The sequence below is a fragment of the Thunnus thynnus genome, chromosome 5 (assembly GCF_963924715.1).
Source record: "Thunnus thynnus chromosome 5, fThuThy2.1, whole genome shotgun sequence".
In the NCBI taxonomy this organism is placed as follows: domain Eukaryota; kingdom Metazoa; phylum Chordata; class Actinopteri; order Scombriformes; family Scombridae; genus Thunnus; species Thunnus thynnus.
The window spans coordinates 20,464,787-20,492,402 of NC_089521.1; the positions used below are offsets into that span (position 1 = coordinate 20,464,787).

The following is a 27,616-nucleotide window of genomic DNA, read 5'->3' on the forward strand; positions in this document are numbered from 1 at the left end:
ATAGCCTAATTTATTTGTTATAAGCAGGGTTGGGGTTTGCAACCCACTTGTTACACCAAGCATTTTCACAAAGCATGCATGCAGTTTTAAGTGATAACAGTGGCAGATATAATACTTAAATACTTGGTAATTTTTTAAATAATGGGGCCTTTATTTCAAAAAGAGATAGACAAAAGCAGGTTCCTCATTGCTAGTTGCCTGCCTCACTATAGCTAGCTTATCAAACTAGCATTAGCTCCATGAGTTGACTGAAAACACTGTCTGTGACTGACTTTGATGTTTCAGGTTAACTCATTTTAAAAGAAGAACTCTGTCTTAAAGGGGCTATATTATGAAAAACTCAATTTTCAGTGCTTATGTATTTGGTTCTCTGATGTGCCTACTACTAGGGATGTGCAGAGGGCCCAGTATTTGTATTTGTATCTATATTAGTTGAGGCAGCAAAATGTTTTATATTTGTATTTGTATTCGAATAAAAGTGGAAATACGCATAAAAACACAGTTTTTGTTTTTATTACCCTTTTAATTTTAGGCTATTAAAGTGTTAAAATAAGTGTTTATGAATAAACTATCTTACAAAGGAGGTCCCCACACTAGGTCTTGAACTTGGGTCTCCCAGATCATAGACAACTGCGCTGACTACTGAGCTAAGCTAAGTGCATTAACCATTGTGCAGACAGTCTTCTACTTATTTATACACCCATAACACAGAGACAGCACAGCGTGTAATATGTAGAGAAGAACTTCAAAGGTGATTCTTGCTTTGCACTTTCCATTTACTGCCTATTTTTTACAACCTAACTTTGTAGAAAGGAGAAGGGGAACAACTGGTTATGGAGAGTCCCTTGGGAGCACTTCACATCACTAGCTCAACTCTATCCCTGGAGAACTCCCCCAACTCTGGGAGTGATGTCCAAATAAGGAAATGTGTGTCATGTAACAGTTGATGTGACCCCCCTAGTTGAGACCTGCTGATAGACGTAACAGCAGAGCAGAGGAGAGAGACTGAGACAGCCTTGTAACTGATCTATGCGCTGGTATTTGACATGTTTTTTTTATCTTCCCAAAAACAAATACTTTTTAAAATATTTGTACAAAATAAATGTTTGTAAAAAAAAACCACTATTTGTGCTTTGCAGAATAACATATTTGGATTTGGGCACACCCCTATAACACACAAACTGTGAAATAAGACCACCCAGTCAGTTTGGTGTGGGCTGGCTTGCTCTGTACTCTTGTGATCCAACAAGCTATTCAGATTTGATGCCCCTTCTTACATCACATGGGGCGAAGCTAAGCAAAGCTAAGCCAAGGGCAAAAAATGTGTATGTATCGCAGGACTGGACTGGGGGACAGAGCCGCTGCTTGCCGACAGACAGCTGCTGAGCCCTGGGGAGCTCTGCAGGAGATTCTGCTCTGGTCCGGAACAGTTCACCAGCGGGAAGAGTTTGTTTTTTTAACTTTTGGAACTAAGTGGATTTATCTTCAATCTCACTTCTTAACTTAGCCGGAGCTAACAACAGAGTCACACATCATCTCGGCTGCTGTCATCAATAATAAACATCTTAAATGCTGGTGAGCTTTTATAATTTTAAAGTTACACAGTATGTAGATATCTGTGTATAAACAATAAAGTCGCTGCCATATTTATGCCTTTAGATGACATTATTTTAAGTGTGGATGGAGCAGCTACAATGTTAGCATAGCTCTGAACAAGCATTTTAAAAGTTGCTTGCTTGTCATCCTATGGACAGACCTGACAAAGGATGAATTCAGGCATTTTACAAATCGATATCATGATGTAGTGATTTCAGCATCCTTTTGATCAGTTTATTACAATTAATTCAGAGCAAAATCTAAGTTTATTTACATTCAAACTGGCCGTTCTAAACGGGGCTGTTTAGACAGGATGAGAAGGCTGCTGTGGTGCTTCATCCTTGTTGTATTTTGACCAAAGCATGTCAGATACCATTTATTAAGACCCCAGAGAACTGTGTTAACTTGTGGAAAAGGGGTATAATATGGCCCCTTTAAATATATAATTAATGGCTACATACGTGATATCGTGCTAAAAGACTGATGCTAAAGCTACATTTTCCCATGGGCATAGCACCTTCACCAGTTAATGATCAATAGAGATGATTGTATTGCAGTGTAGAGGTAGTTAGCCCTAGTATTATAAATATGATAAGGAAAAATGGAAGAATAACCCTGTTTGGCTGCTAAGCTTACATACTTGTTTCAGGGCTGCCAACTCTCATGCATTGACCTTGAGACTCACGCTCTCAGGCCACGTGTCCATTTTCTCATGCAGTGAAACCAAAATCATTACTGATAATGTCGCGGCATGAAAAGAGGACACTGACAGTGCACGGACAGACAAGACAGAGCAGCACCATGCAGCAGCGAGTTATTCAGACCATCAGGGGGAAAACGAGAACTATACACAAATCTATTATTATAATGTATTCCCATGCACACTGCTCAGAGTAATCTCAGTCAGTGGCTCTTCTGGCAGCAGCACAGCATCTCTCCCTCTCCTCTCACACCGTGTGCACGCAGGCAGGAGAGGGAGTTACTATGATTATGGGGACGCTCTGTGTCTCTGTCAGTCTGAAACTTTCTTGTGATTCCCAAAAATAGGTTTTTGAGGTTAACTGTGAGGCCATTTCATTCATCCAAATTGTTTGTACTTTCTTGCAACTGTTAGACTTTGAAGATGGTCTTGTGAGTATTGAGAATAGCAACCCTCAGGTTTAACATTGTTTAACCAGGTTTAATTATCCAAATCATATTGTTATATGTTGTAAGGCTATTTCATTTATATAAATTGTTTGTCCTTGTTTGACCTTGCAGATGGCCTAGTAGCCTGCAAACTATTACCTATTACCATTTTAGGCTACATAATGTTTTTATGAATATTATTTCAAATATGAAATAGTCATCCTTCTGATAGATCTTTCTTATCCTATGTTTTGAAGAAAAATATGTGTACTATCTGGTATGTATATCAAAAATGCTACCAAATAAACACAAATTAGCAAAAAGAAATAGTCTTATAAAGAGGGTATTGGTTAAAAACACCAGAGAGAGAGACAGGTTGAGTTGGGTCGAAACTTGGCAGCCCTGTTGTTTGTATTTTTAAACAGTATGTTTTCACAAATGTTACAAAGGAAAAAGCTTTTAGGATGAGAATTAACCAATGTGTTTGGCAAACACAATGCTATCAAGTGTGACAATGTCTGGGGTTGCTGGACTGTAAACTTCCCAAAATCCAATGAAAAGCACTACAGAGCTGATACGTTAAGCTCAACTGTAATAGCATCCAGGATCTGCCTGCTCAGGGAAAAGATACTGCAGAGGGAATATGCTAGTTGTTAACTTTTTTAATGTAACCTGTGACTCTACAATCTAATGTAACTTTTTGATGTGCTCCTTGGCCTTGGAAGAATTGACCAGGCAGGTAGTAAGCTAACTGATTCATCCTAACAACTGCTGCTGTCTAAACACACTGTCTAATCCATTCCATACAATGTTGTTCTTGATTTTTAGTTTTTGGGAAGGTTAAAAAAAACACACCACACTTCAAACTCTTAAAATGCCGATATGTCTCTTACTGCAGCCCCATGTAGATCCCTTCAACATGGAGATATCTGAAGGTTTACAGGCTTACTGTGTCTAGTTATACTTGCTAAGCTATGATTGGACAATCTCTGTTTTGAGAAGGTGTTTAATGAACAGTCAATTAGTAAAACACACATTTGTTCCACTTCACATCTTTTTGCAATAGTCATCCTTATCAAGGCAAAAAATGGTAATAGTGTCTTGTGTTGTGCCAAAGATTTTGTCTCCTCTGACTTCCTACGTACTTTCTATCATCATCCTCTCCTCTGCAATTTACTGTACCTTCTAGTTCATAGCTATTCACCGTTTACCATCTGTGTTGAAAGTTGTGTTTTAGCTACTGCCTGTCTAAAAAAGGCTACATGTACATGCGCTCAAAATTGCCAACACATACACATTAATACACACATACTCTTCCACTTGACACAGCTTAAGCACAGTGACATGAGTGGGAACACATGCGCTTTAGGGATGTGAAGAAACTAAGAAAGTGGAGAGAGAACAGTGCCGGAAAAAGCAGAGTGGGAGTGAGGGAAGAGGGACTCAACTGTAATGCTATTGAGGAGCAATTTGTGAAGCTTTTGCATATGCATACAGGCCTACAGTCCCCATCTGCCCACATCATCAGCTCACTGCTGGTGACATCAACCAAGACAAAGAGGTCTCGGATGCTCCAGATGTATTATGTGGGTGGCATTATAAAATCTAATCCAAGTCAAAGTCAATTGTATTTGCCTAAGGATACAGGGCAGAGTTGCATGCATTCATGGTATGTGTGTACGTGAGTGCGTGTGTGTGTGCGTGTGTGTGTGTGTGAGTATGAGTGCATGTTTCTGCGTTTTTGTATCTATGTCTAATCCAGTTCCTCTCCTCGCATAAAAATGTTAGCCTGAATATTCTCGCTCCTTCAAAAATGGGAAAATAATTATTGAGGGTGTAATTAAAGTATTGGCAGGACAAGTGCAACTTTAATTGAATGACAGCTAAATGACAGTCAAATGACAGTGAAGCAGTCTAGTCTCAGCATCTCCGTTATGGTTTATATAAAATCTCATCAAAAACCACGCAACTACACAATGAGCTTAGCTTAAGACGTTTACATGATTATTCACAACCAAAACAGACACACGTCTAATGACTGGAGTTCATGTGAAAAAGCCAGACAGGCTCCATTTGTCATAAATGAATTAATGTAGATTCATGACTACCTGGAGGCTTCTACCTTTGCCTTCTTTATTCAATTAAAGACTGCTTGTAAAAAGCACTTTATTACCTGTCTGGACAGACCAGGCAGTAAAAACCCATGATACAGCAAACCCTAGCCTCTAGCTAGAGGTTAAAGTATTGACTCGGCCACAACCCAGCCAAAGTCTTCTCCCTTCAGACTTCATAAAAGCCACTAAAACACAGACCTCAGGAGACCTGATGCCATCCCTCTCTGTGTGTGTGTCTGTCTCTTGGTCTGTATGTCTGCCCATGTATGTCTTTGTCTTTCTGCAAATGGCACTCACTTTCCCTGATGTCAAATCCTCACACTAACTTGTACTCCGGTGTGATGACCGATCACACTGCTGCCTCACCTGTAACCACAACCTTCTCACAACTGGTGTCAGCAGCGGCGACGACGGGAGGATGTACAAGTGTACACGTTTGACAGCTAAGTGAGGGACAGTGGAAGGTTACTTTGGAAGAAATAACAGGTCTGATGTTGTCTTTGTATGTGCAACAGGCTGCTGAACTGTAATTTACACTGTCATAGGAGTGCAGATGGAGGACAGAGTAACTCCGCACCAGGGTGCATTATATTTGTTCAGTGGCCGCTGCTCTCATCAGATGGAACAGAGAATCCCATCTCTCTAGTGACCTCCTTTCTCCCCAGGTGACCTTTCTCGTCAGCGGCTGTGCATTAATGGTAAAGCTCTACAATGGTCGAAGTGATCCTGTCCTCTTCAGTTCTGTGGACTGAGCAGAGACCCCAGGGACGACACTACATTGGCTCTGTGTCAGAAGGAGATTTAAATACCCCTCTGCTTTTAGACTCCAGCTGGACAGACACCACAGAAAATAACTCTCATTAGCATCAGCCAATGTCAGTGGAAGGACGAATTAAAGTAATGAAATATATCCTACAATGTCGACTGTAAAGCATCTCCCTCATCTCACTTAAAAGTGGGCTTCTTCCAACAAACACATTTAACAATTAATTATAAAAATCCGCGGCATACCCCAGAATGAAGTTTTACATTTTTGCAGACAGCCAGCTCTATATAAACATAATTTGCTCTTCATAAGCACAGGGTCATCTTGGACAGGCCTTCAGCACTGCTGTCTGTTGCTTGACTGCTCATTGATGTGTTTGCTTGTATAACTGTCAACAATTTACAGCTGGGTAGTACCCAGCAGACTGAGACTTATTGACGATGCCGTGCAGCTGCTCACTCACAACAGGATACAGTCAGGAGCTCATGGGAAATATAGTTTTCCACAACTACCAGTCCTCGTGGCCTTCATTTCTGCAGGGAGCAGCCTGTAATTTTCCTTCCACGTTAACTCAATTACATAGCACCTGAGGACATTTTAGCCTAGCTTCATACTGTAATAGCTTGTCTTAATTCTTACTCGCAAGCATATTAATAGAGACTGTTGTGGACATGTGAGCCTGACGCTCACACGGCGGGGCTCTTACTGCAGTCAATACCACCTTGGAGTATGGGAGTGGCCATAATACCTGCAGTACCGTGCGGGATGTCACTGTTCGTCACGTCAACCAATACAGCGAAGTATTCCATCTGGCTGGCGGGGCAGCAGAGAATAAATGGCAGGCTTGGCTGCTGCCATTAAGCAGAGTGACACACACAGAGCTCTCACACCTACTTGACATTATCACCCTAACATCATGACAAGGATGTCATTTGGCTAACTATTGCAGGCGTAGCCGAGAGGGGAAATAATAGAGGGAGTGTGAGTTCAGGTTGGAGAGGAATTAAGAGTGAGAAAGAGAAGAGATTTAAGTTATTACCTGAAGATGTCTCTTTGGCTGCGTAATAATGAGCAACACTGTATTTATATATATGATTACGCGTGGAAAGTGGTGATGTATTGTTTTCCATCGTTTTCTCATTTTACTTGCTGCCCTCTTGAGAGCTTGCAGTACTGACATGGGCACATGCAAACTAAGTTGTCACAAACAATCTCACCAGCATTATGGACATAATTTATTGTGATTGGAATGAACAACAAAGAGGCAGAACTAACCTGATCCGTGGTTGATTTATTAACTCTCTTCAAGAGCGCTATAACTCTCGTCATGTGTAATGGGCCAGATGGAGTAGGCGAAGAATAACGGATGCTGTTGAGGCAGCCTCTCAGCCCCGTGTCTCTATGAGGTCTGTTAAATTACTAAAAGGACAAACAGGGTGGTTGTGTGATTTGTATGCAACCTGACCTTTAAGCCGATTGAGGAGCTCTTGAGAACACAAAGCTATCCAGAAACAGCCTCCAAACAGAGGTTCCTGTTAGATCACTATCCGATAGAGATTTGGTTGTACTGAACAGAGGTTTTCCCAGATCCTTTTTTTCCCTTGTTCTCTCTAAGAGAGATTTCACTTAAGCTGTGTTCTGCTGAGTTTAGTTTGGTTAGGATTAGGTTCAGTATAGTGAAGAAAATTCAGTCACAAAGGAGTTTTTTAGCCACATTAGCAGCATGGCTCTAGTGATGGTAATGTCAGTCTGTCTGTTGGTGTACTAACAGATAGACTGACATAAATTGGTCTATCTGGTGGAGAGGTTGGTCTACTAAATTTGTCCAGACTAAAATATCTCGACAACAATTAGATGGATTAAATTTTGTACAGACATTTTTGGACTGTAGTGCAATATCTCAATAACTATTCAACAAATGTTACTATACTAAAATGGTGAACATGGTAATCAGCATTGTCATTATGAGAATGTTGGTATACTGACCTTTGCATTTACCTCAAAGAACTACTGTACAGCCTCGCAGAGCTGCTAGCAGGGCTTTAGACTATTGGGGCCAAATCCACAAAGATTGGATTGCGCCCGCTAATAGCACCGTCATTGCACATTGCACCCACAATCTGCCCTGCTTTAAGGTCCTATTCATGAAGGATATTGCGCTAATGGTATGCTGGCACAAACATGCCCATAAAGTTTTGTAGCTGAGTGCAATTTGCTCTTGTTTGGTGTCTGACTGAGTGAGCGAGGAGCACAAAAGCCTCAAATTGCTGATCTTTAATTAGCAAATGTGCACACACACACAGCTCTCCACAATCCAAACCAAACCAACTTTCATGTATTTTTCTTCTTTTATTTCTCTTGTATTTTGCATCTATAACATGATCTACTGAAATGTCAAAATACAGTTATTAATGTGACTTAGTCAGGTACTAAACATGTTAGATTAATGTCTGAATCTTACAATAATGTCATTCAGGTGTCACTGATTGTATCCAGGATTTTGAAGAAACATCAGTACTGATGTTCTGTTTGTTGCCCACAGCTGGCTGTGTGTCACAGCTGGCTGCAGCATCACACAGCAGCTGAAATGATAAGTGCATCTCCAAACTGACAAAGAGGCTGCGCGCATTTACGCATGTGGCACATCAGCAGTAACTTCATTAACACTGGATCGGTCAGGATCAGATGGTGATTAATGTTCTGTGTTACACAGGTCAGCTGTTACACACATATTCCAGGTTTATATGGTGGCATTGTTTGTAATAAATCAGCCCCTTACTGTATGGATGAATCCTGAGCTCCGTCAGCACTGTTATTTTTATTTTTAAATCCGAGATAAGCCCACAACCCCACTTAAGTGTCCGCATAAGCCTTTTGTGGATTTGGCCTTTAGTCTATGGTCAAATAGGTTCAAAACATCCTATCAATGCACTGATAAGTAAACAATTATTATTGAAAGTCAAATCATGCAATTAAATCTGAAAAATAAAATATTAGATCAAGCACTTAAGTGCTTTGTGGGCATTTGGTGACTAAACACACCACTTCTATTTGAAATTCAGTGGCCATTCACAAGCTAATGGCATAGTTTCGCACAAATCCCTGACAGTTATCTAATGGATTTGTGTAAAGTGGCTAGCACTATAGCATTTCAAAACACTACTTGATGCACAGATGAAATGTAAGTTTCATGGGGGGAGTATGTGTGTGGGGGTATGTGTCCATGCCTATTTGTGTAATTGTTAGAACGTGTGCTGTGCGTAGCCTGTGGATGCAGGGTGATTCACCAGGCTGTTCTGCAGGATTCCTGTGTGGGCTGACAGTCGTGGAGAATGGGACCTGAGACGAGGAAGAAGGGGGGATGAGGAACCGGAGGGAGAACGGTACACAGCGTACCATGCAAAGATTACTGCTTCCCTTCTGGACCCTGGTACACATGTCCTGGGCAACTGGTGAAATGACAAGTGTCACTTCCACAGCGTTCCTGGCTGATGTATGCCTGAACGGTTGAGTGGACATAAACAGCTGATGTAATAATATGTGTGCTGGGGTCTGAAGTGTCACTCCCTTCTGCATCTGGGCTAGGGAGATTGTGCAAACCTTTGCTCAAAAAGCAGCACCCAAAATAGGATTAGTCCCGAGCAAGTAAAAAATCAAACGCAGAGGACTGCCAGCATGCCCTACCTCCAGGCTGTGCTAGTTGGGGGCTGGCAGGCTGGGGGCTGGGGGCTGGGGAGGGGGAGAGGAGAATGCGCGTATGGCTGGCTGTGGCCATGCCGTCAGGCTGGAGGAAGACAGTGAGTGAGCATGGGCACGCAGGCCCACAGATGCTCAGGGCTTTTCACTAGTCTGCTTTCCAATGCAAAGCCAAAAAGGACTAGGCAGGGCTTACTCATTACTCATATCACTAGTTTTCCCCCTAAAACAATCCTTTTTTTACTTCGTCGTTTGGTGGTGATTGCCAAGGGGGTTCAATACAAAACCCTGTTCAGACCAGCTGTATCCAGAATGTGTTTAGATTGAGCTGCTAAACAAACTTGACACAAACACATCAGAATGTGTCTAAAAGTGACTACATCACTTCATTTTTGTCTGTAGGAAACTGCAACCACAGCTGAAGAGAGAAACACATGCTTCAAAACATTGTTGAGTTGTTTGGCACAAACAAACAACTTGTCGTGCTAAATGCATGTTCTGCAAATTTGACCCCACGGCCCTTGCATGCATTCAGAGAGGCAATTGTTTTCACACTACATTGAATATGTAGCCACATGCATCACTGGCCACCTTTGAGTGCAACTTGAGCGATTGGATCCCAGGAGATCCTTAAAGCTGTTTGGGTGCAATTAAACCTTTATTCAGAGCTGTTCACTGGCGATCAGATCACCCAAGATCCATTTTGGTTCTAAATGCAAGCCTCAGTGAAAAGGGTTAGTCATAACAAGGCACTCAAGGCACATTCCCATTAAAACCTGGAGATGAGAGCCCAGTATTTCTCGCCAAAATCTACTCCGCATCAGCAGCAGCTTATAGCTTTAAACATATTGCTGCGACCCCATAGATGTGTTCTGTCTACCTGGAAAGACAAGATGATTGCCCAGGGCAAAAATGACATTGAAATCCACTATTTTACAGACTGTGCCAGGCACTGCTGTGGCCTGAGTATCGGACTGAACGTATGTTCCAATGAAGTAGAAAATCACTGCAGAGCAGCAAAGTCTGTGGAAGTATTGGATTTAAACATAGGCTTTGCCCTGGGCAAACAATTTATCACCCCAGGCAGAAAGCAGACATCAGTTAGATCACAAAAATACCTTTTAAGATGCAGCCCACTGACAGGCCAAATAATTACATATTGACTTTACCCCAAAGATTTGCATATGGAACAGTCGGTATTCAATCATGGAGTAATGTGTGCAGGGCTATAGTTGTGAAGGAATATACGTCTCCATAACTAGTAAAGCTACCACACAACTGTTGTACGTAAAAACTAATGTCTAACCTTGAAATTCTGTTTGTATTTTAATACTAAATTGTAGCTTAAAGTCCTGCTTTGTGGATTTTTTTCAGAAATAAGAATAAATGAAGTTCAAAATCTGTAAACGAAGTGGCTCCATCCCCAAATCAGGGTGCAAAACAGCATTCAACAGGTGGAGTATTGAATGCTGAAGATATGTAGCCCTGATGTTACAATTAAATGTCTAGCAACAATGCTCCCAAACCTCAAACCACCAAAAACAACATTCAAATATTGGCTGCATGCAAGAGATTATCCTTTTCTACCACTGCACACAACAATAACCTCACATCAACACAATGGTCCCATATAACCAGTCGGACAAACTGATAAGAGGTTATTCTGAAAAACAGAGCATTAAACATGGTTGGCCTTGTGTTTTTTTCCACCTCAAAGACAGTGTAATTATCGGAGGAATGGTTGTTCTACTGCATAACATAAATGAAAAAAAAAACATAACAATAACCACAATTTTATGATTATCTGCAGTTCTGTATTTAGAATCAAACATCATATACGGCAAGAAATTCAATTTTTTCCTGGAAAAAAAAAGTGATATATTCCTGGCAAGTAATCATTTTAAAATCCTGGGAGAACCTTCAACCCTAATTTCCATCTCTCTGTGGCTTCACCTGTTTCTCACTCCCACCGGTCATTCCTTCTTCAATTAATTTCTCTGTTTTTTCTTCATTACTCTACCTAAACCTCACAGACTCCAAGTACCTGAGATTGTGATTTCTTGGTACATAGTACACTAACAGGAGGTATTTTATGGTCCACGTCCAGGCTGTCAAATATGTCTGGAGCACATTAGACAAAGTGCTGCTGCAAACAGTGGGTAATAAACGAAAAGCGACAGAGGGGAGTGTACTGTGTTTAGAAGTAGTGGAAGAAGAGGAAAATGGAGCAGCCAAAAGGACACAAGAAGCTTTCTCAGTGAACTTCCCGGTGCAATTCCCCGTTCACACTACATACTCCCCTCCTCTCCCGACCGTCCTCTGGTCCTCTGTCATTCTAATTCTGTCCCAGTCCTGCAAGTTTTAAAATTTCAAAGGCGATTTAGAGCAATACTGACCAGCAGTTTGTGAGATGCAAATATGACACAGAATTAAATATTTAATACCAATAGCCTATTACATCATATTAATATTTCAGAGGAGTAAAGGAGAGGGGGTGAAGTGTGGCTCTGGGATTTGGACTGAAGCAGAGGTGGTTGCAAAATCTGTCTGCCCAGAATGATAATATACCCAAAGTTATTAAAACAGGGACTAGTTTCACCGCTCAGACACTAACGTGTGTTACAACACAAGGGACTGACTGTAAATACTGTACATACACCACATATGCCACATGTGTTTACAATATAGGTACAAACTTATACAGCACAAACCACTATAGATCCATGTATGGGCTTTGCCATATAACCTTGGGTGATTCATGTTTTATACATGACCCCTTCTTGGTATGTCTCATGTCAATAGAGCCTGCGTGAACAGTCTTTAATGAGGTTTGTCAGGCACTTTAAGAAGGAGGAAGATTGTTGGAAGAAGCTGGGAGCCACATGCCTGTCAATCCTCTGCCATGTCTGATGTGCAGTCATTATGTGTTTGCCTCAGAGTCAGAGCCTGTTCAGTGGGGGATCATGGAGTGCAGTGATCATCAAATATTAACAGTAATATTTAAGCAATGCTACTTCTAAAACAATCCCAATTGTGAACATAATCTATATCCAGCTGTAGTTTCACACAGCTGTTCTGGTGCGTCCATTTTACCTCCTCTAGCCACACGCTTTAAGCCTCTTCCCTATTTCTGGCTTTTGCTTGTTTCTCCCACTTTGTCCTCACCTCCTCCCTCTGTTGCTCTGTAATTAAGCAGTGTATTTTAGAGGGCAATGAACTCACAGACAGTGGAGGAACAGATATACCCCAGGGAAAGATGGTGTGAGAAGCAGATACTATGACGTCCTGTGCATGTATTATCGGCTATTGGATGATCACATACAAGACAACATAATTTAGTAGGACTGGGTATCGAATTGGATTTCCTGAATCAATTTGATTCTGATTCACAAGATCCCGATTCAATTCGATATTGATTTGTTTAGGGATATTTCAGTTACAGTACCAATTTTGCTTGGTCATGAAAGAGATTCTCAGAAAACTAATGCTGTAAATTGTACAGGGAAACTTCTACTTGGTGCATTATTTAAAATATGAATGTTTACATTGAGAATTGACCCCAAAGCAGTTACATTAATGTACTTTGTATTTAACATGAACACACTACAGCAGTCAACACAATATAGTGCAACTCTACAGACTCTACAGTCAGTGAGTATTGAGTGACCAGATAAGTGCTTTCTTTAGTGCAGTTTATATACAACTTTAGATTTGAAATCGAATTACCAGGCAGACAGTGTAAATAAGGTGGCTACAAACATATATACTGTAATGTAAACATCACTAATACCTCAGGAAAACATACACTTTGCTGTGATTGTTTCACAAAGCTTTTGTGCAACAGGCTTGGCGGTGCCTAAAGGCAGATGTCTGGATTCATTTCGGATTTAAAAAGGCATATATTAAAAAATCAATCTCAAAGATTTTATGAATCGATATTGTAAAATTTAAATGAAGATCACTTTGAATCCGAAAATCTATTTTTTTTAGACCCAGCCCTATAATTTAGCAGAGTGAATCTCATCTACAGCTCACAAACCATTACCTCCCAGGAAGGAATATCACCACAGGCAGGATGCACTGTAGAGTCAGTGCACACACACACACACACACTCAATGATAGCATGACAATTATCATATATTGGTTTTTGGCATTCAGGCTTCTTTTTTGATTATGTAATCAACATGCTTATTTTGGTGGCGAGTGAGCTGAGCTAAATCACAGTGCATTCTGGGAGCTCTCTGTTTGACCTGCGTGTTTGTTTTTTCGGGCTGTTCAGCAGAATGCTGCATGTACCCAAACATCCTGAACGCATGGAACACACCATGGGACTGGAGAGTCAAGATTTCTTTGTTTACTTGTGCAAATGCATGTCTGAGGGCATTTGAGCATGTGCCAACTCTGTGGGCAAATAGACTCCAAGAGTGAGTGACCAAATATTGAAATATCACCCAAAGTCAAGACTATTGGAGTGCATAATTCTTCGCTTTTTATGACTCATTAGGGGCATCAGTGGCCCCTCCCAAGTCTGAGAGCCATAATCACTAAGAAGGGTCTCAGGGCGGTTGGCATTAATCAATGAATGTTGCGTACATGAAATATGATCTGTGGATGTAGAAAAGCGCTGCTGTTCATTAGCGTGAGAGTGAAGAGAGAAAAAAAGAGAGAGAGATTTCTACAGCATGTCAGATGTGTGGACCAGTGGCACAATAGGCACATTTCAGCTTTGTAGCCCAGACCAATCAGAAATGTGCTGCTTGGACGAGCCAGCCCAATCTGGTGTGTCTCAGCTCTACTGAGTCTGGGGCTGAGCTCGCTCAGCTCACTCCCATGCATGCACAATTGCTTGCATCCAATTCATTGTGCTCTTCCAGCTGCACCAATTCACACCGCTGCCAAGGCAAACATAGGATGATAAGCCTGCATCCGCAAAAGTTAGATGACTGGTGGGGAATCAAGAGGAGCAATGAAAACAGTAATCCAGATCATTTTTGAAGATGGAGTGGGAGGGAGAGAGAACAATAACCATAGTCTCCCAGCTGTTGGTATCAGTAATTTGATCTATGTGTTCATATCAGGTACCCTGATTCGCTGTTAACGTGGTCAGAAAAATATTTAGTTGATGAATCTCAAGCCCTCTAGTTCCTTTGATTCTGTGTCCCCACCAGTTTTTCAATTTCAATTTTAGTCTGGAGGTGTGGGACTGTGTATTTCTTTTGTTGGTGTCTGGTTTTCCCTCATCATCTGTCCCTTCCCTGGGCTCATTACTCCCTCTTCTGCCTGCTCCTCCTCCTGCTCCTGCTCCTCCTCCTCTGCCCCTTGCTCACTCCATCCTATTCTCCACAAGGAGGTCTAGTGGGGCACCAAAAGCATGAAAGATGCCAATTTTTTGAAATGCCTTATTTGTCCAAATGAATAGATACACCCTAGGCAGATGTGAAATGTAATAATGGCCTAAACATGTTCACTAAAATGTTTTCTTTATCAATTTACCAAAGAAAAGAACTGATTAGGGTAGTGAATAGAGCAAAATGAGGACATACTGACAGCTGTTGCTAAAAAATCTTTCTATTATTATCACTACAGTTCTTATTAAAGCATGAGTGTGAAAACAGAGACACACAATGACTCTTGCTGAATACTATTCATGACCCTTTGTTCAGTTCTGCAGAACAATAGCACTCTCTCCTTCATCTGCAATATCTGTGTATTTTCTAACTAGTCCTGATGCAGCCACAAAGTGAGGACTGCTCTAATGGAAGAGAGTAATGCAAGGACACACGAAGTGCTCGCTGCTATCTCTGGCATTTTAACCTCACGCTGTCACGAGCTACCTCCTTGGCTCAAGCACAGGGGAGACAGACTGACAGGCTGATCCATCAGGTATTGTAGCTACAGTTATGGAACAGTGAGTGGATTTAATCCAGGGAGAGGCCCTACCTATACAGCCAGCTAGATAAGGCGAAAGAAGGAAAATATCCCCTGCCTTGCTGGTCACCACTGAAGCAGGGTAATAGGGAGATGAGACGAAGGGAGGAAGGAGAGAGGAAGGAGGAACGAGGCAGAAATGCTCAGGCAGCCAAGCTGAGGAGATGGCACTCACACAGCCCAATCTGTCAGTCTGACTACCTTGCCAGATACAGGGTGGCTCACACAAAATCACACACTCTTTGCTAAATACCAAGAGACAGTGCGGCTACACACACAAATTAATGCTCGAGCACACACACCAAGTTGTGGAACATGTTGTACTGAAGCAAACAGCGTGATACATCATCTGTGTAAACAGAACTTTTTAAGAAAATACCTGCACTGTTCAGTTTTTACCTTTTCTCCATTTTAACAAAACTTGGATTTTGTGATCACATTCCCTGTAAACCTTTCTTGCCTTTTCCCCTTTTTTTTTTTACTATTTGAAATTGACTAGCACGATCTGACTGCTCCTTTAATGACTTATGGAGGTTTCCTTTCACTTAAAGTCTGGACGTACTGGTGAAAGAGTGGTTACGGTTCCAGCAGGGGACCTTTGTTGCGTGTCATATCCCTGTCTCTCTCCCCTCATTTCCTGTCTGTCTCTACACCATCAGCTGTCCAATACGACAATAAAAAAAGTTAAGGGTCATTTTTACAGTATCATACCCTGCAGGTCAGCTCCACAGGGTCTATTTAAGATGAAGAAAATGACAGTTCATTGCTGGCAAAATGCTTTGAACCCATTATTACGGAAGCTATTACTCTTCATCTAAAATCATAGTGTGGAAAGATTAATTACGCTTTAGAATGGTAATGATGTCTGTCAACAGAATAATTTGCCAAGAATTTGCTGGAGTCTTAAACTGAATATGATTGTGTGACCACTGGAGGTTTAATGTGAGGATTAGTGGTGGTGGTTGCGTTTCAGGATGACAGAATGAGAAAATGGACATTTTTCTAAAAAGTAAAATAAAATTATATCAGTAGACAAACTGGAGACAGAGCATGGATACATTAAGATAAAGACTATTGAAAACAATGACAGTAAAAGCTGGGAGTGACCCCGGGGACCACCAACGAGGTGAACTTTTGACCTCCTGCAAACAAAGTCATCATACGTTATCACTCCTCTGCACACCATTGCTCTGGAGAGATAATGTCACAGGGCGCCACCTCAGATCTTTCACATCAGCACCTTGGAGCTCCGAAACACTATGGCAACTGCTCACACACGTAATCTCTCCTGGGTGTGAGATGCAAACAGGCCTAATATGTTTGAAGAGACAGCAGTGATCACATTTCCAAGTGACTCCTTGCATCTTGCTAGGATAATCGAATGAAGAATGTTCTCTGCAAACCACAATTCCGCTTTCAAACCATTTGATCCTAAGATGACAAGCACCAGGCTATCCATTATGCAATAGTCTCTTTTTCTCCATTGCTAATCAAAAACTAGAGCAGGTTCTCAGGATGGGATTAACGGTTTATTCCTCGTCTCTCTTTGCATTCAGAGAGAAAAGTTGGTGGGGCACACCTGCAGAGCTTCTGCGTTTCATTTTAAAAACACGTGGTCTTTACCGAATGTATCGCAGCACCTGCTGACAGTGAGAGCTGCAACGAGACAGCAGAGGTCATCGAGTGGTGAAGGGAGAAAAAAAAAAAAAAAAGCAACAGAGAGAATGAGAGGAAGAGACTGCAAGGAGAACATGGATCAACGCGACGGGACTAGATGGTTACGCAACAGCATCCATTGAAAAATTCACTAGCAACGCTCACCATCATACAGTCTAATTGTAAACATCATAACTGAGCCAGCACTGCCTCTGAGTTTCAGTCACAGTCAATTTAAAGTTACACATTTATTAAGCCAATCCTGTCGTGAAAACAGGATTGAAGAGAATATTAAGTATTAGGACTGTGTTGTGAATCCATATTACAAGCTCTATTCATCTCTGGCTTCCTTTCTTTCCCTCCTCTGCATCCTTTCTTGATCCCTCCCTCCCTCATAAAATCCCCCCTCCCAGACTAAACCAATCTGCTGTCACCAACCCTTCATTCTTTACTATGTAGGCCTCCCATCCCCACTGTTTTTCCTTTACACACACACACATAGACATATACACACAGGGCCTCCTCTCCTCTGTGTGACCTTGACTGGCTAGCACTCCAGGGCTTGTTCTTTGCTTCTCCCTCTCCCTCTGTCTCTCTTGCTCTCTCCATCTTTTCATGCTCGCCCCCACTCCATCGTCTGCCTCTCTACCTCTTGCTTTCTATCACTCTTCCCCCGGCCGGCTGATGTTAACTGGCGCGGTCCTTTTTCCTTCTCCCCAAGACACAGAGGAGAAAGGGACAGAAGACAGCAGAGAAAAGAGAAGTGAAAGACCTCTCCCTCCTCTGCAATCCAGTCAGCTGAGAGAGTCCACCATAAAAATAACTCCAGCACTATGAGCCTGTATCAACAAGTCTGCAATACGAATCCTGTCTTATTTCTTATCTGTATAATACAGGACTTCCATCTTTAATTAAACATGAGGTCAAATAAGTGAAATGAAACCAAAAACAATCATTGTGTTTATCATTTATTAACAAATCTTCTGATATCCAACATTCCCTCACATTACATAATTTTATGTTATATAAGTGTGATGTTCCACACAGGCTGCACGTAAATTGATTGAAAATCATTTCTTTATTTCTATTATAACGAAATTTTATTTCCTTGCAGCGCAAATTACTTGACGATTCAAAGTGTGATTAGACTTTTGCTCTAATCAGCTGATACGGCTTCCTGTTCCACCGGGGAGGATGACGAGCTTTCTCAGAGGAACAGTGAAGCAGCAGGTCCAAATCTGTGTTTCGTCGCAGGTGTTCCTACAAAAGCATCTAATTGCCCCCATCGCAGCATTGTAGGCCTGTTCCTCTGACTCCAGTGATCCTTGAGATTTTCCCAATGGCTTAGCTCACAACATCCATCTGTATAATAAATTGGAGATGTTAACCATTTGACTATCCATTCAAAGCTAAATAAACTGAAGCTCAAGTCACGGAGAGATCTATTAAATGTCAAACAGGCTGATTAAGCGCTCTGTAAAATTACGCTATTCCTTTGCCAGTTTATGTACCTTACATATCGAAAGGTCTCTGCAGAGATTGCGTTCACAAATCTGATGCTCACAGACTAAATCTTATGCATTTCATTCAAGCTTTGCTGTAAAATATGACATTTTCATCTTCTCTACATCTGATATCAATACAGTAAGTTGACAGAACAAGAAAAATAGCTAATGTGGCGGCTTTGTGCTTTAAAAAATATTAGGTGAGAAAATAGAGGGCATCATGAATTAATATCTCCAGTAATCTTCCTTTTAAGTTTGATCACAGAAATGTAGACATGTTAAGCGCAGCTGCAAAGCCCATAGCGATACCTTTTCTTAACACAACCAGCTATTTTTCAATTCATCTTGCTCTAAGAGGCATGGACATTACAAGACTGCCACAGCAATGCCCCCAAAATAATTTCCCATTCCACATTAGTGAAACAGCCATGAAGTAGAGGGACATCATCAATTTCTACAGGGCAATAATAACAAAGAGGTTAGGAACTCACAGTCTTCTGCTGACACTTACACTTCACACCATGTTAAATTCCCTCCGTTTTCCATCTCATTTCCTTAGCAGTTAAATTCCTTTGATGCATACCAAGAATTGTAATTCACCACCAAGCTAGTATACTAAAAACTGTCAAAACCTGGGGCATAATAAAGGCCTTTTCATTCAGAGGTAAGTGACTACAGTAAATCACACCTTTATATCCACTATACAAAGGCTCCATAACCACAATGTTGAAAATTTATATGACAACATGGAGACAAATTCAGGGGGGGGGGGGCACAACTGATGAGGTACCACAAAAAATCCAGTTGGACTGTTTCATTTTAACATGATTAATAGTCTCTGTGAGGCTGTACTTGGGCACAGTGGTGCTTTGAGCTAAATGCTACAACAAACAATAATAATTACAATGTTAACATGCTGATGTTAAGCAGGTTTTATGTTACCATGTGTGCAGGTATTTGGTCATCCAAGGAGGGTTGAATCGAGGGCAACTGGACTTGCCCAAAGGGCTTCTTCAGTTCTAACTGACTGGTGGGGAGTCCGAGGTATTTAACCTCTGTGGAGTCATTATCAAGGTCATAGATACCACTTGGTTCGTTAGTGCTCCTGGCTGTTGTAACAACAGTCGTTAAGAGTCATAGATAGAGGTATTTGGTCATAAACAAAAGTATTTGGACCAATTCAAGTTTGACCTGATGATGGCGCTAAATGAAAAATGAGAGGATAATCAAAGGTTTCATAATCCGAAAGGGGGGCATGAATGTCTGTACCAAAATTTGTGGAAATTCTGCCAATAGTTTTTGAGACATTTCAGCAAAGCACACCAGTCAACCTGGAGGTGACACTAAAGGAAAAGTCAGAGGAACACTAAGTCAGTGGGATTCATTCTCTGGGCACCATAAATGTCTCTACATTTGCCATAAATCTACTGGAAATCCATCCAATAGTTGTAGAGATATTTCAGTCTGAACCAAGTCTTAGAAAAGGAGGCAGAAGAACATATCCATAAATTATCTTTTAGAAGTTAATCTTTTTTAATATTCGCCGTATCCATCCTCTTTTATTCACATGATCCCATAGACCTTTTTAATTTGCAGATTTATCTGCCAAAGGGCCAAAGAATAAACTCCACCTGAGGAGCTCTCTTAGTGCAGGCTCCACATGCCAAACGTAAGTCATTTAGATTGTTAGCCCCGGCCGGAGGCCTGGACTCCAGCCCAAATCCAAGGCTAGCATCAACCTAAATCAATAATGAACCTGAGGGTATTACTATATATCATATTCAAGTGGTAGGTAGTGTGGGGTGCCAGATAGAGTACAGGACCACACATCAAATAAATTTAGAGAAATTTGTCCCTGATGCACAAACTCCGCCTCCAGTCTTAGCACCACAAAAAGGAGGAAGATAACAAAACAATGGCAAACAGAAGGTAAATACTTTATGAAGCTAAGCAAACAAGTGATGCTCTACACTGATTACTTCATTATGACATAACATCATTAACTGCATTGAGTTTTATTCTGCACTAGACTGTGCTGGACAATGCAATAAGACAACAGAGGAAAATGTCCTGAGCTGACATTGCACCACATTACTGATCCACCTCTTGTTGTCAGTTATACAGATCAGGGTGATTACATGCATAATACATGAAGTCAGTCAACCACAGGTTCCCTCTCTGAACATGTCTCCCCAATCCTAACCTGTACCTGAACCATTCTCCCTCGGTGGAACCAATCAATAAAGGCATCAGCTACTGTCCAACAAATCTATTGCAGTCATTTCATCAAAACAGTCGTCAATAGACGAAGCAGGAAAGCTCTTCACTTACTGGTCCCCTGCTGTGTGCCAAGCTGAAAACTGCAATGAGTTTCAGTTGAAGGAAAAAAAAAAAACCTTTGGTGTCTGACTTCAGCTGAAATGACTGCTGAAGTGGGAAGAGAAGTGAATCTCCCCATGCTGTATAACACAGACATTTCACAAGTAGGGATGGTCTTCTACTTGTGCATGTGGTGGTGATGATGCCGCCTGCCTGACAGATTTTTCACACTTGCTGGTGATAGTTAAAAAGGAGAAACACACACTATCATGTGTAAGCGACACACAAACTCAATCCACAGATATAAAATTAGACTTCTGCTTTATAATTCTGCAACAGAAAGAGTTACGATCAAATTTTACATACAAACATACGTATAGGGTAACTAACAATTATTTAGCCTACATCATCGATTAATCTGTTGATTATTTTCTCCAATAATCAACTAATCATTTTATCTATAAAATTATCAGAAAATAGTCAAAGGTTTTTCACAATTTCTCATAGCTGTGACAAATTGCTTCCTTTGACCAACTGACAGTCCAAGACCAAAACATATTCAGTTTTCTATCATTTCAGACAAAGAAAAGCAGCAAATTCTCACATTGACTAATCCAGCAAAATTGACTAATCCTGTCAACTCTACAAAGATTAAACCTAAACTCTGTAACATTCAACACCTTAGACCTCTTTTACTTCAGGAACTATTAGTGTCACCAGCGTCAACTATTAGTGTCATGAATGGTGTTTCAGTTGTCCTATGTTTCAAATGGTCACTGGTTTAACATCTCTAGTGTTTGAGCACAATTAAGGCTAATTCATACTCTCCACATCCGCCCATGTCCACGAGGGTCCATGCGGCCCCTCTGTGGATGTCCGCATGCAGTCAAAATTTGTACACATAGCAATCACGTCAACTGCGCATGTGCTAGAAAAGCAAACAGGAATGCCTGTCTCGTCTACCGTCTGTCGTTTTTCTTTTTTTTTTGGACTTTTTCTTGTTGTTCAGCAACATTCAGGAACTCTAAAGCTGCATTCAGACTGAAAACAACCCTGCGTAAAACAATACAAGGGGCTGTGTTGGTGTGGGCCAGTGAGACAATGAAAAACAATCCAGCAAGTCCAGTCGGAGTAACAGATTATTGCGTTTAAAGGCTGAACAGCCAGAAAAACATTGCACAGCGGTTTGTAATACACACAGATTGGATTTTACAACTCTGGAAAGTTATCACGCTGCAAGCCTGTTTACTAGCATGCACTCCTGTAACGTGTTTATGTCCGCGGACCTCAAAAAAAAGTATGAATGGAATCACGTGCACATCCGCAAGACCACAGCTGTCCGCAGAACGCGGAAAGCATGAATTGGCCTTTACTGTGAAATACTGTTTATTCTGCCTATGCCCTTAAGTGTTTAGTCTCAAAAAGTAAACAAATGCCTCCTGTTGCCAAAAGCAAATGAATGCCACACCCATCACAAGCAGGAACACTCATCCTGTTATTTTTGGCTTTGTGAGAGTTTTGTTCAAAGTCCAATTCATCTGCTGATTAGAGTACACTTCCCCATTAAATAATTAAATATTAATGTATTTTATTTTCATCAAATTAAGAGAAGTGTATGTGGGCTGGATGGTCTGAACATCTCCAAGTTGTATGTTAATGGCCTACAATCAAACCCTGCTGGAGCTCACATTGCTGCATTTTGAACATCAGTAAGTAGTCTAAATAGTTGTTGAATGTTTTCCAGTGGGTATATATAATGAGCCATTTAGCCGTCACACTGAAGAGACAATAATAGGGTGCCACATTATCCCCAGCATTCAGCCCTTTCCACTTTCTACAATTTACTTTTTTCCTAAGTTCAGTATTGATCAGAGCCCACATCCAGTCTGATTTCAGATGTTATTTGACAGTGGCCAGCAGTTTCTGTGATTGTCAGGCTCACATATGATCAACCTGTTTGTCCTCATCCCCCTTTAATCCTCTGAGGCCATAATCAATATGTCCACGGTAGACCTTTCTCCCTCTCCCTGCCACTCCACCTTGAGACGCGGTGTGAATTTAAAGGCCACAAGGGAAACACCCGCTGGAAAGGAACACCCGCTTGCTTAAATCAATTAATGGCGCGCCAATCAAGTATCAAGAGTTCCTTATTTAAAAGAGTAGCCCCAACACATTAGCAGTCAGCCTACTCATAACTTTACTACTTTAATTGCAGTCCATTTACTTCTTACTGCCTGGAAGCTACATTTTGTCTTTGCCTGGACCTAATAACCCCCAATTCTAACAAGTTACAAGTACACTCATTTCTCAACATCTTGCTTTTTATTACTTGAGCACTTCCCACTGCCACACCTGATTGTCTTTCGTCACCTAGCACCTACTGTTAACCCACCAGACCTAAAGTCCCACATACTACAGTTTTTTATACTTCTACCTCTATGACCTTCAACAACACCAACAGTCTACAGCCATGCTAGCAGCTCTGTTAGGCTGTACTCAGGCACAGTAGTGCTTTGAGCTAAATGTTAATGTCAGTGCTAACATGTAGATGTTTTGTAAGTATTATTAACCATGTCACCATCTTAGTTTAGTGTGTTAACATGCTAATTTGCACTAAAAACACAGCACAGACTGATGTTGGCATTGGTTTTTCTCTTGTTTTTGGTCATAAATTGAAGTATTGGAACTGAAATGTTGACGTGACAATGGCGCCAGATGAAAAGTCTGAAAATTACCAAAGTTATAACAACTCTGGGGGGGGGATTTGGCTGCATCAAATGTCACAGGAAACCATCCAATAGTTGTTAAGACAATTCATCCACAAAGAAAAATGAGCAGAATATCAAAAAAGATTATTCATTCATTCATCCTCTAGGGAACATGAATGTCTAACCTATACCAAATTTCATGGCAGTCCATCCAACAGTTGTCAAGATATTTCAGTCGACGAACCAGCCAACCAACATCGCCATCCTAGCAGGTAGCGCAGCAGTTAACAATAATTCAGTCAATTAACTCACCTAACCACATTCAATCCTGACAAAACACCAAGTAGCATCCTGGCAATACTTGAAGCTAGTATCAACTGGAATACGGCAAACATTACCTAGCTAATGTTTAATTACTTACAATGTATGTAATTTGGTGTAATTCAGTTTAATTTAGCGTACATATGAGTTTAAAAGGGAGACAATAGCGTTAACAAAATTTAGGGGCTTTAGTATCCTGACTGAAACTTGTAACCTAGTTGCATATTTCTCGAAAACCGTTGAGAACTTGCAACCGTTGGGAGCGCGTTACCAAGCAACCACAGCGGGACTAAAACGTCATTACATTACAACTCACGCTAATTGGGAGGGTTTTAAAAACTATTCCTTTAATATTCATATTGGGACACATTCGCTTCTGTGGAGTTCACAGTGACCTTACTGTCCTTTCTTACTAAATAGGACAAAAAAAATTCTGGTTATCCTGACAGAATTCGTGCATCTTTTTTTCCTTAAGAGCTCTGCATCAATATGTTCAGGCTAACATCCGGAGATTTGCATCATCATTTGCAAGCCACTGTCCTATCCTATATGCAGCAGCTGCTGCTGCTGCTGCTGCTTCTTGCACACATCCCCGTACAGTATCATGTTGTTGTTCGTGTGTGTGTGTGTGTGTGTGTGTGTGTGTGTGTGTGTGGTGAGCTCACATTGTCTCACATCACAGGGAAATGAACAAAAAAATGTCTCCTCCCACTCTGCCTTTTGCTCTTTCACACCCCCTCCTCACCTCCTCTCCCTCCTCGGTAGCAGCAGGTGTTATTCTCGTATAACCTGAAGATTTAGGTGGTAATTAGCATTACCTCTTAGCCCCAGAGAGTTATTTATGCTTCATGGTAACAGCAGGGGACACGAGTCGAGTGTGTTTCTGGACGCCCGATGAGAGAAGAAATCACGCCTCAACAACACGTGGGAGAGATTACTCAAATATGCCTCCTTTGTACCCTCTTTACCCCTCTCGCTGCTGCACGGTTATCTCTTCCCCGTTAAGCAAGCTACATCCCATTTCCTTTGTATTTTTTGCAGGATGTCGGAAGCTGTAAAGCACCATAAATAACCTACTTGGGTTTCATTGTAGCTAGAGGCTTTGACCTTGTGTTATGTTGCCCTTAAGTAGGTATTATAAATGTCTAAAACACTGACAACACAAGGCAGTGCACACCGGCCAAAACATACCTATGATGAAAAGTGTCTCCGTCTACAACAGGTTCACAATTAATCCTCCACGGTGCATTGAAATAAATGCAGGAATGGGTTCATGATAAGCATCCTCCTAGGAGGCAATTAACTGCACTGCTATTACATAATAACAGCCCACACTTTTCACCAACATCACCGGTTCATGCCAAAAGGATGAGGGTGTTAAAAAAAATACGTTAACGGGAGGGATGTGTGACAGTGAAAAAGAAAAAAAAAGCCCTCCTTTTCATGACAACCTCAAAGAGACACAGCGGGTCAGAAATGAAACACCTTGAAACTGTCAGGATGCTCTTCGCAAAGAGTGGCAATTCTTGTACAGGATCTTACCTTTGCTACTGTCCTCTTCCCTGTTCAGATACATGGCTGTTAGTTCACTCCGAGGCAAAAATGCGATGGCGTTGTCTCAATTATTGTGTTGGTACTCCTCTGGCGTGTGTCGTGAACTCCGCTGATGTTGGTTGTGTAGTAGTAGCTGTTTATTGTTTTGCTGCTCCTCAACAGCCTCTCCTCTCCTCCTAGTGGATAGGTAGTCTAACCAGTTTGAGACTCTCACTATCTCCCTCCCTCCTCTCTCCCTCTCTCTCTTTCTCCCTCCCTCACTCTCTCTCTCTCTCTAATAACCACCAGTTCTCAGTGGCTCAGAGGACAAAATGGGGAAAAGTGACTTTTGCAGCTGTGTAAAGAAGTCTTTGCCGCCTGTTTGCTCTGCTGCCACGTGCGGTTCTTGATGCTTTCATTTCATTTATCAATTAAAATTGTGGACCATCATCAAATACAGTATATATGAGCACTGTATTTACAGCCCACCCGTGGGGTTCAGACAGGGCTTACCTGGATTAAAAGGATGTTCAATAGTCAGATCTTTTGAGCAAAAGTACCACCCCCATATAAAAATATAGCATTCAAAATCACACAGGATTAAAAGAACACAAGTATTACCATCAAAATATACTCACTGAGCACTTTATTAGGAACACCTGTGCACTGTAATGTGATTCAACACAACAGCTCTGACATAAATTCTACTTTTATGAAGCTTGTACATTTTCAGTTTTTGCTGACATTGTCAGAAAAGTGATAATTCTACTTTATGTTTATTATTGAGGTCATAGAGAGTGGTGTTGGTGCACTGGAGGGCATTATATTGAAAAGTGTTAATTGAAAATATTTTGTCCATTAACTAGGGGGTAGTTTTCAATATAATTTTTGTAAAGTACAAGTTTTCAGTAAAAGTATCATTATGTAAAATGTCCCTCACTGTATAGATGCATGTATATTATTGGTTTATTGTTATCACTGATGCATTAATGTGGTAAGTGTTGAGCTGATATTTGCTTCCTTACACACTACTGGGTTTAATCCTCTATAAAGATGGATCATAATCTGTAATATGATCGTATGTTTTGTGTGTAAACTGTTTAGTGCAGATGAAACGAAAAGGCGATTAATCAATCGGCATCAATCATCCATCAGCACAAAATGAATTGCCAGCCATTTTGATAATTGATTATTGGTCATTTATCAAGCAAAAATAACAAAAATTCATTATTTTCAGCCTCTCCAGTATGAGGATGTGCAACTTTCTCTATTTTACATCTTTGTAAATTGAATATATGTGAGTTTAGGACTGCTAGTTGGATAAAATAAGACATTTAAAGATTAATAAAAAGAGAAAAAGTGATGAATATTTGTCACATTTTGGTGGCAACATATGCACTAGATTAATTGTTTAATTAATCAAAACTATTGAGTAAAGCGACTAGAGCGATCAAATAAATGTAGGGGAGTCAAAGGTACATTTCCCTCTGAAATGCAGTGAATTATATAGCAACATTATATGTGTAAGTACCTCAAAAATGTATATATGAGTAAATGTACTTAGTTACTTTCCATTACTGGCTCTCTTAAGCCTCTATGACAGATTAGTTTTTAAAGCGACAACATACTGTGGTCTGAGTGACACATTTTAATGCACCAATTTGTAAAATCTTATGAAAACTCTGCTTCGGAGTCAGTGAACACTTGTATAAGGTGAGGAAAGGAGGAACCCATCTGGCCCTGTCACTTCAAACAGGCCGCACCTGCCATCCATATCTCTTCTTTATACAAACGATGGTCAGATGGCCTTTTATTCAAGACACTTACCTATGCAAGTTTATTGACTTCATTATTAGGCATAGGCCAGAGATTAAGAGCTCTCAGCGAGTAATTGGGTGCATCCTCTGCCGGTTTTTGATGCAAGGTGATGTGGCTGCTATGCAGATACTCCCTAAATTAGATGCAGAAATCAGATGTAGATTATTTTAGCACTCTTTATTCAGACTGTCTTACATCACACATAGGCAGCCCTGTAAGTGGAGAAGGAACAATTTGTCCGTGACCTTGACTTAGTCCTAGAAAAAAAGACAGTCGGAAGGCAATTTAAAACAATTTCTTCAATTATTTTTTCCTCTTCTACTCAGAGCAAATTTCCAATTTGTGATGGAATGTCTTGTTACATGAAACTGGTAGACTAAGACATGGGACATTATAAAATAAATGGGATAAGCAATGAGGGGCTCTATGACAGTTATTAAAACTAAAGCACCAAGCCAGCATGTCCTCATGGTCATTCGGTAGAAATGGTGGGAATAAAGTTGTTTAATTAATGTATTTAAATGTAA

The 27,616-nt window shown here is 40.9% G+C and overlaps 1 protein-coding gene across 1 annotated transcript in view; it reads right to left on the minus strand.

The window, feature by feature from the left end:
* Nucleotides 1-25,494, minus strand: part of LOC137183129 (synaptotagmin-7-like) — a 45,348-nt gene extending 19,854 nt beyond the window's left edge. The window contains exon 1 of the mRNA XM_067589938.1: nt 25,281-25,494. Within this exon, the coding sequence (XP_067446039.1) occupies nt 25,281-25,314 (34 nt within the window). The 5' untranslated portion in view covers nt 25,315-25,494. The remainder of the gene's footprint in view (nt 1-25,280) is intronic.
* Between the last annotated feature and the right edge of the window lie 2,122 nt (nt 25,495-27,616).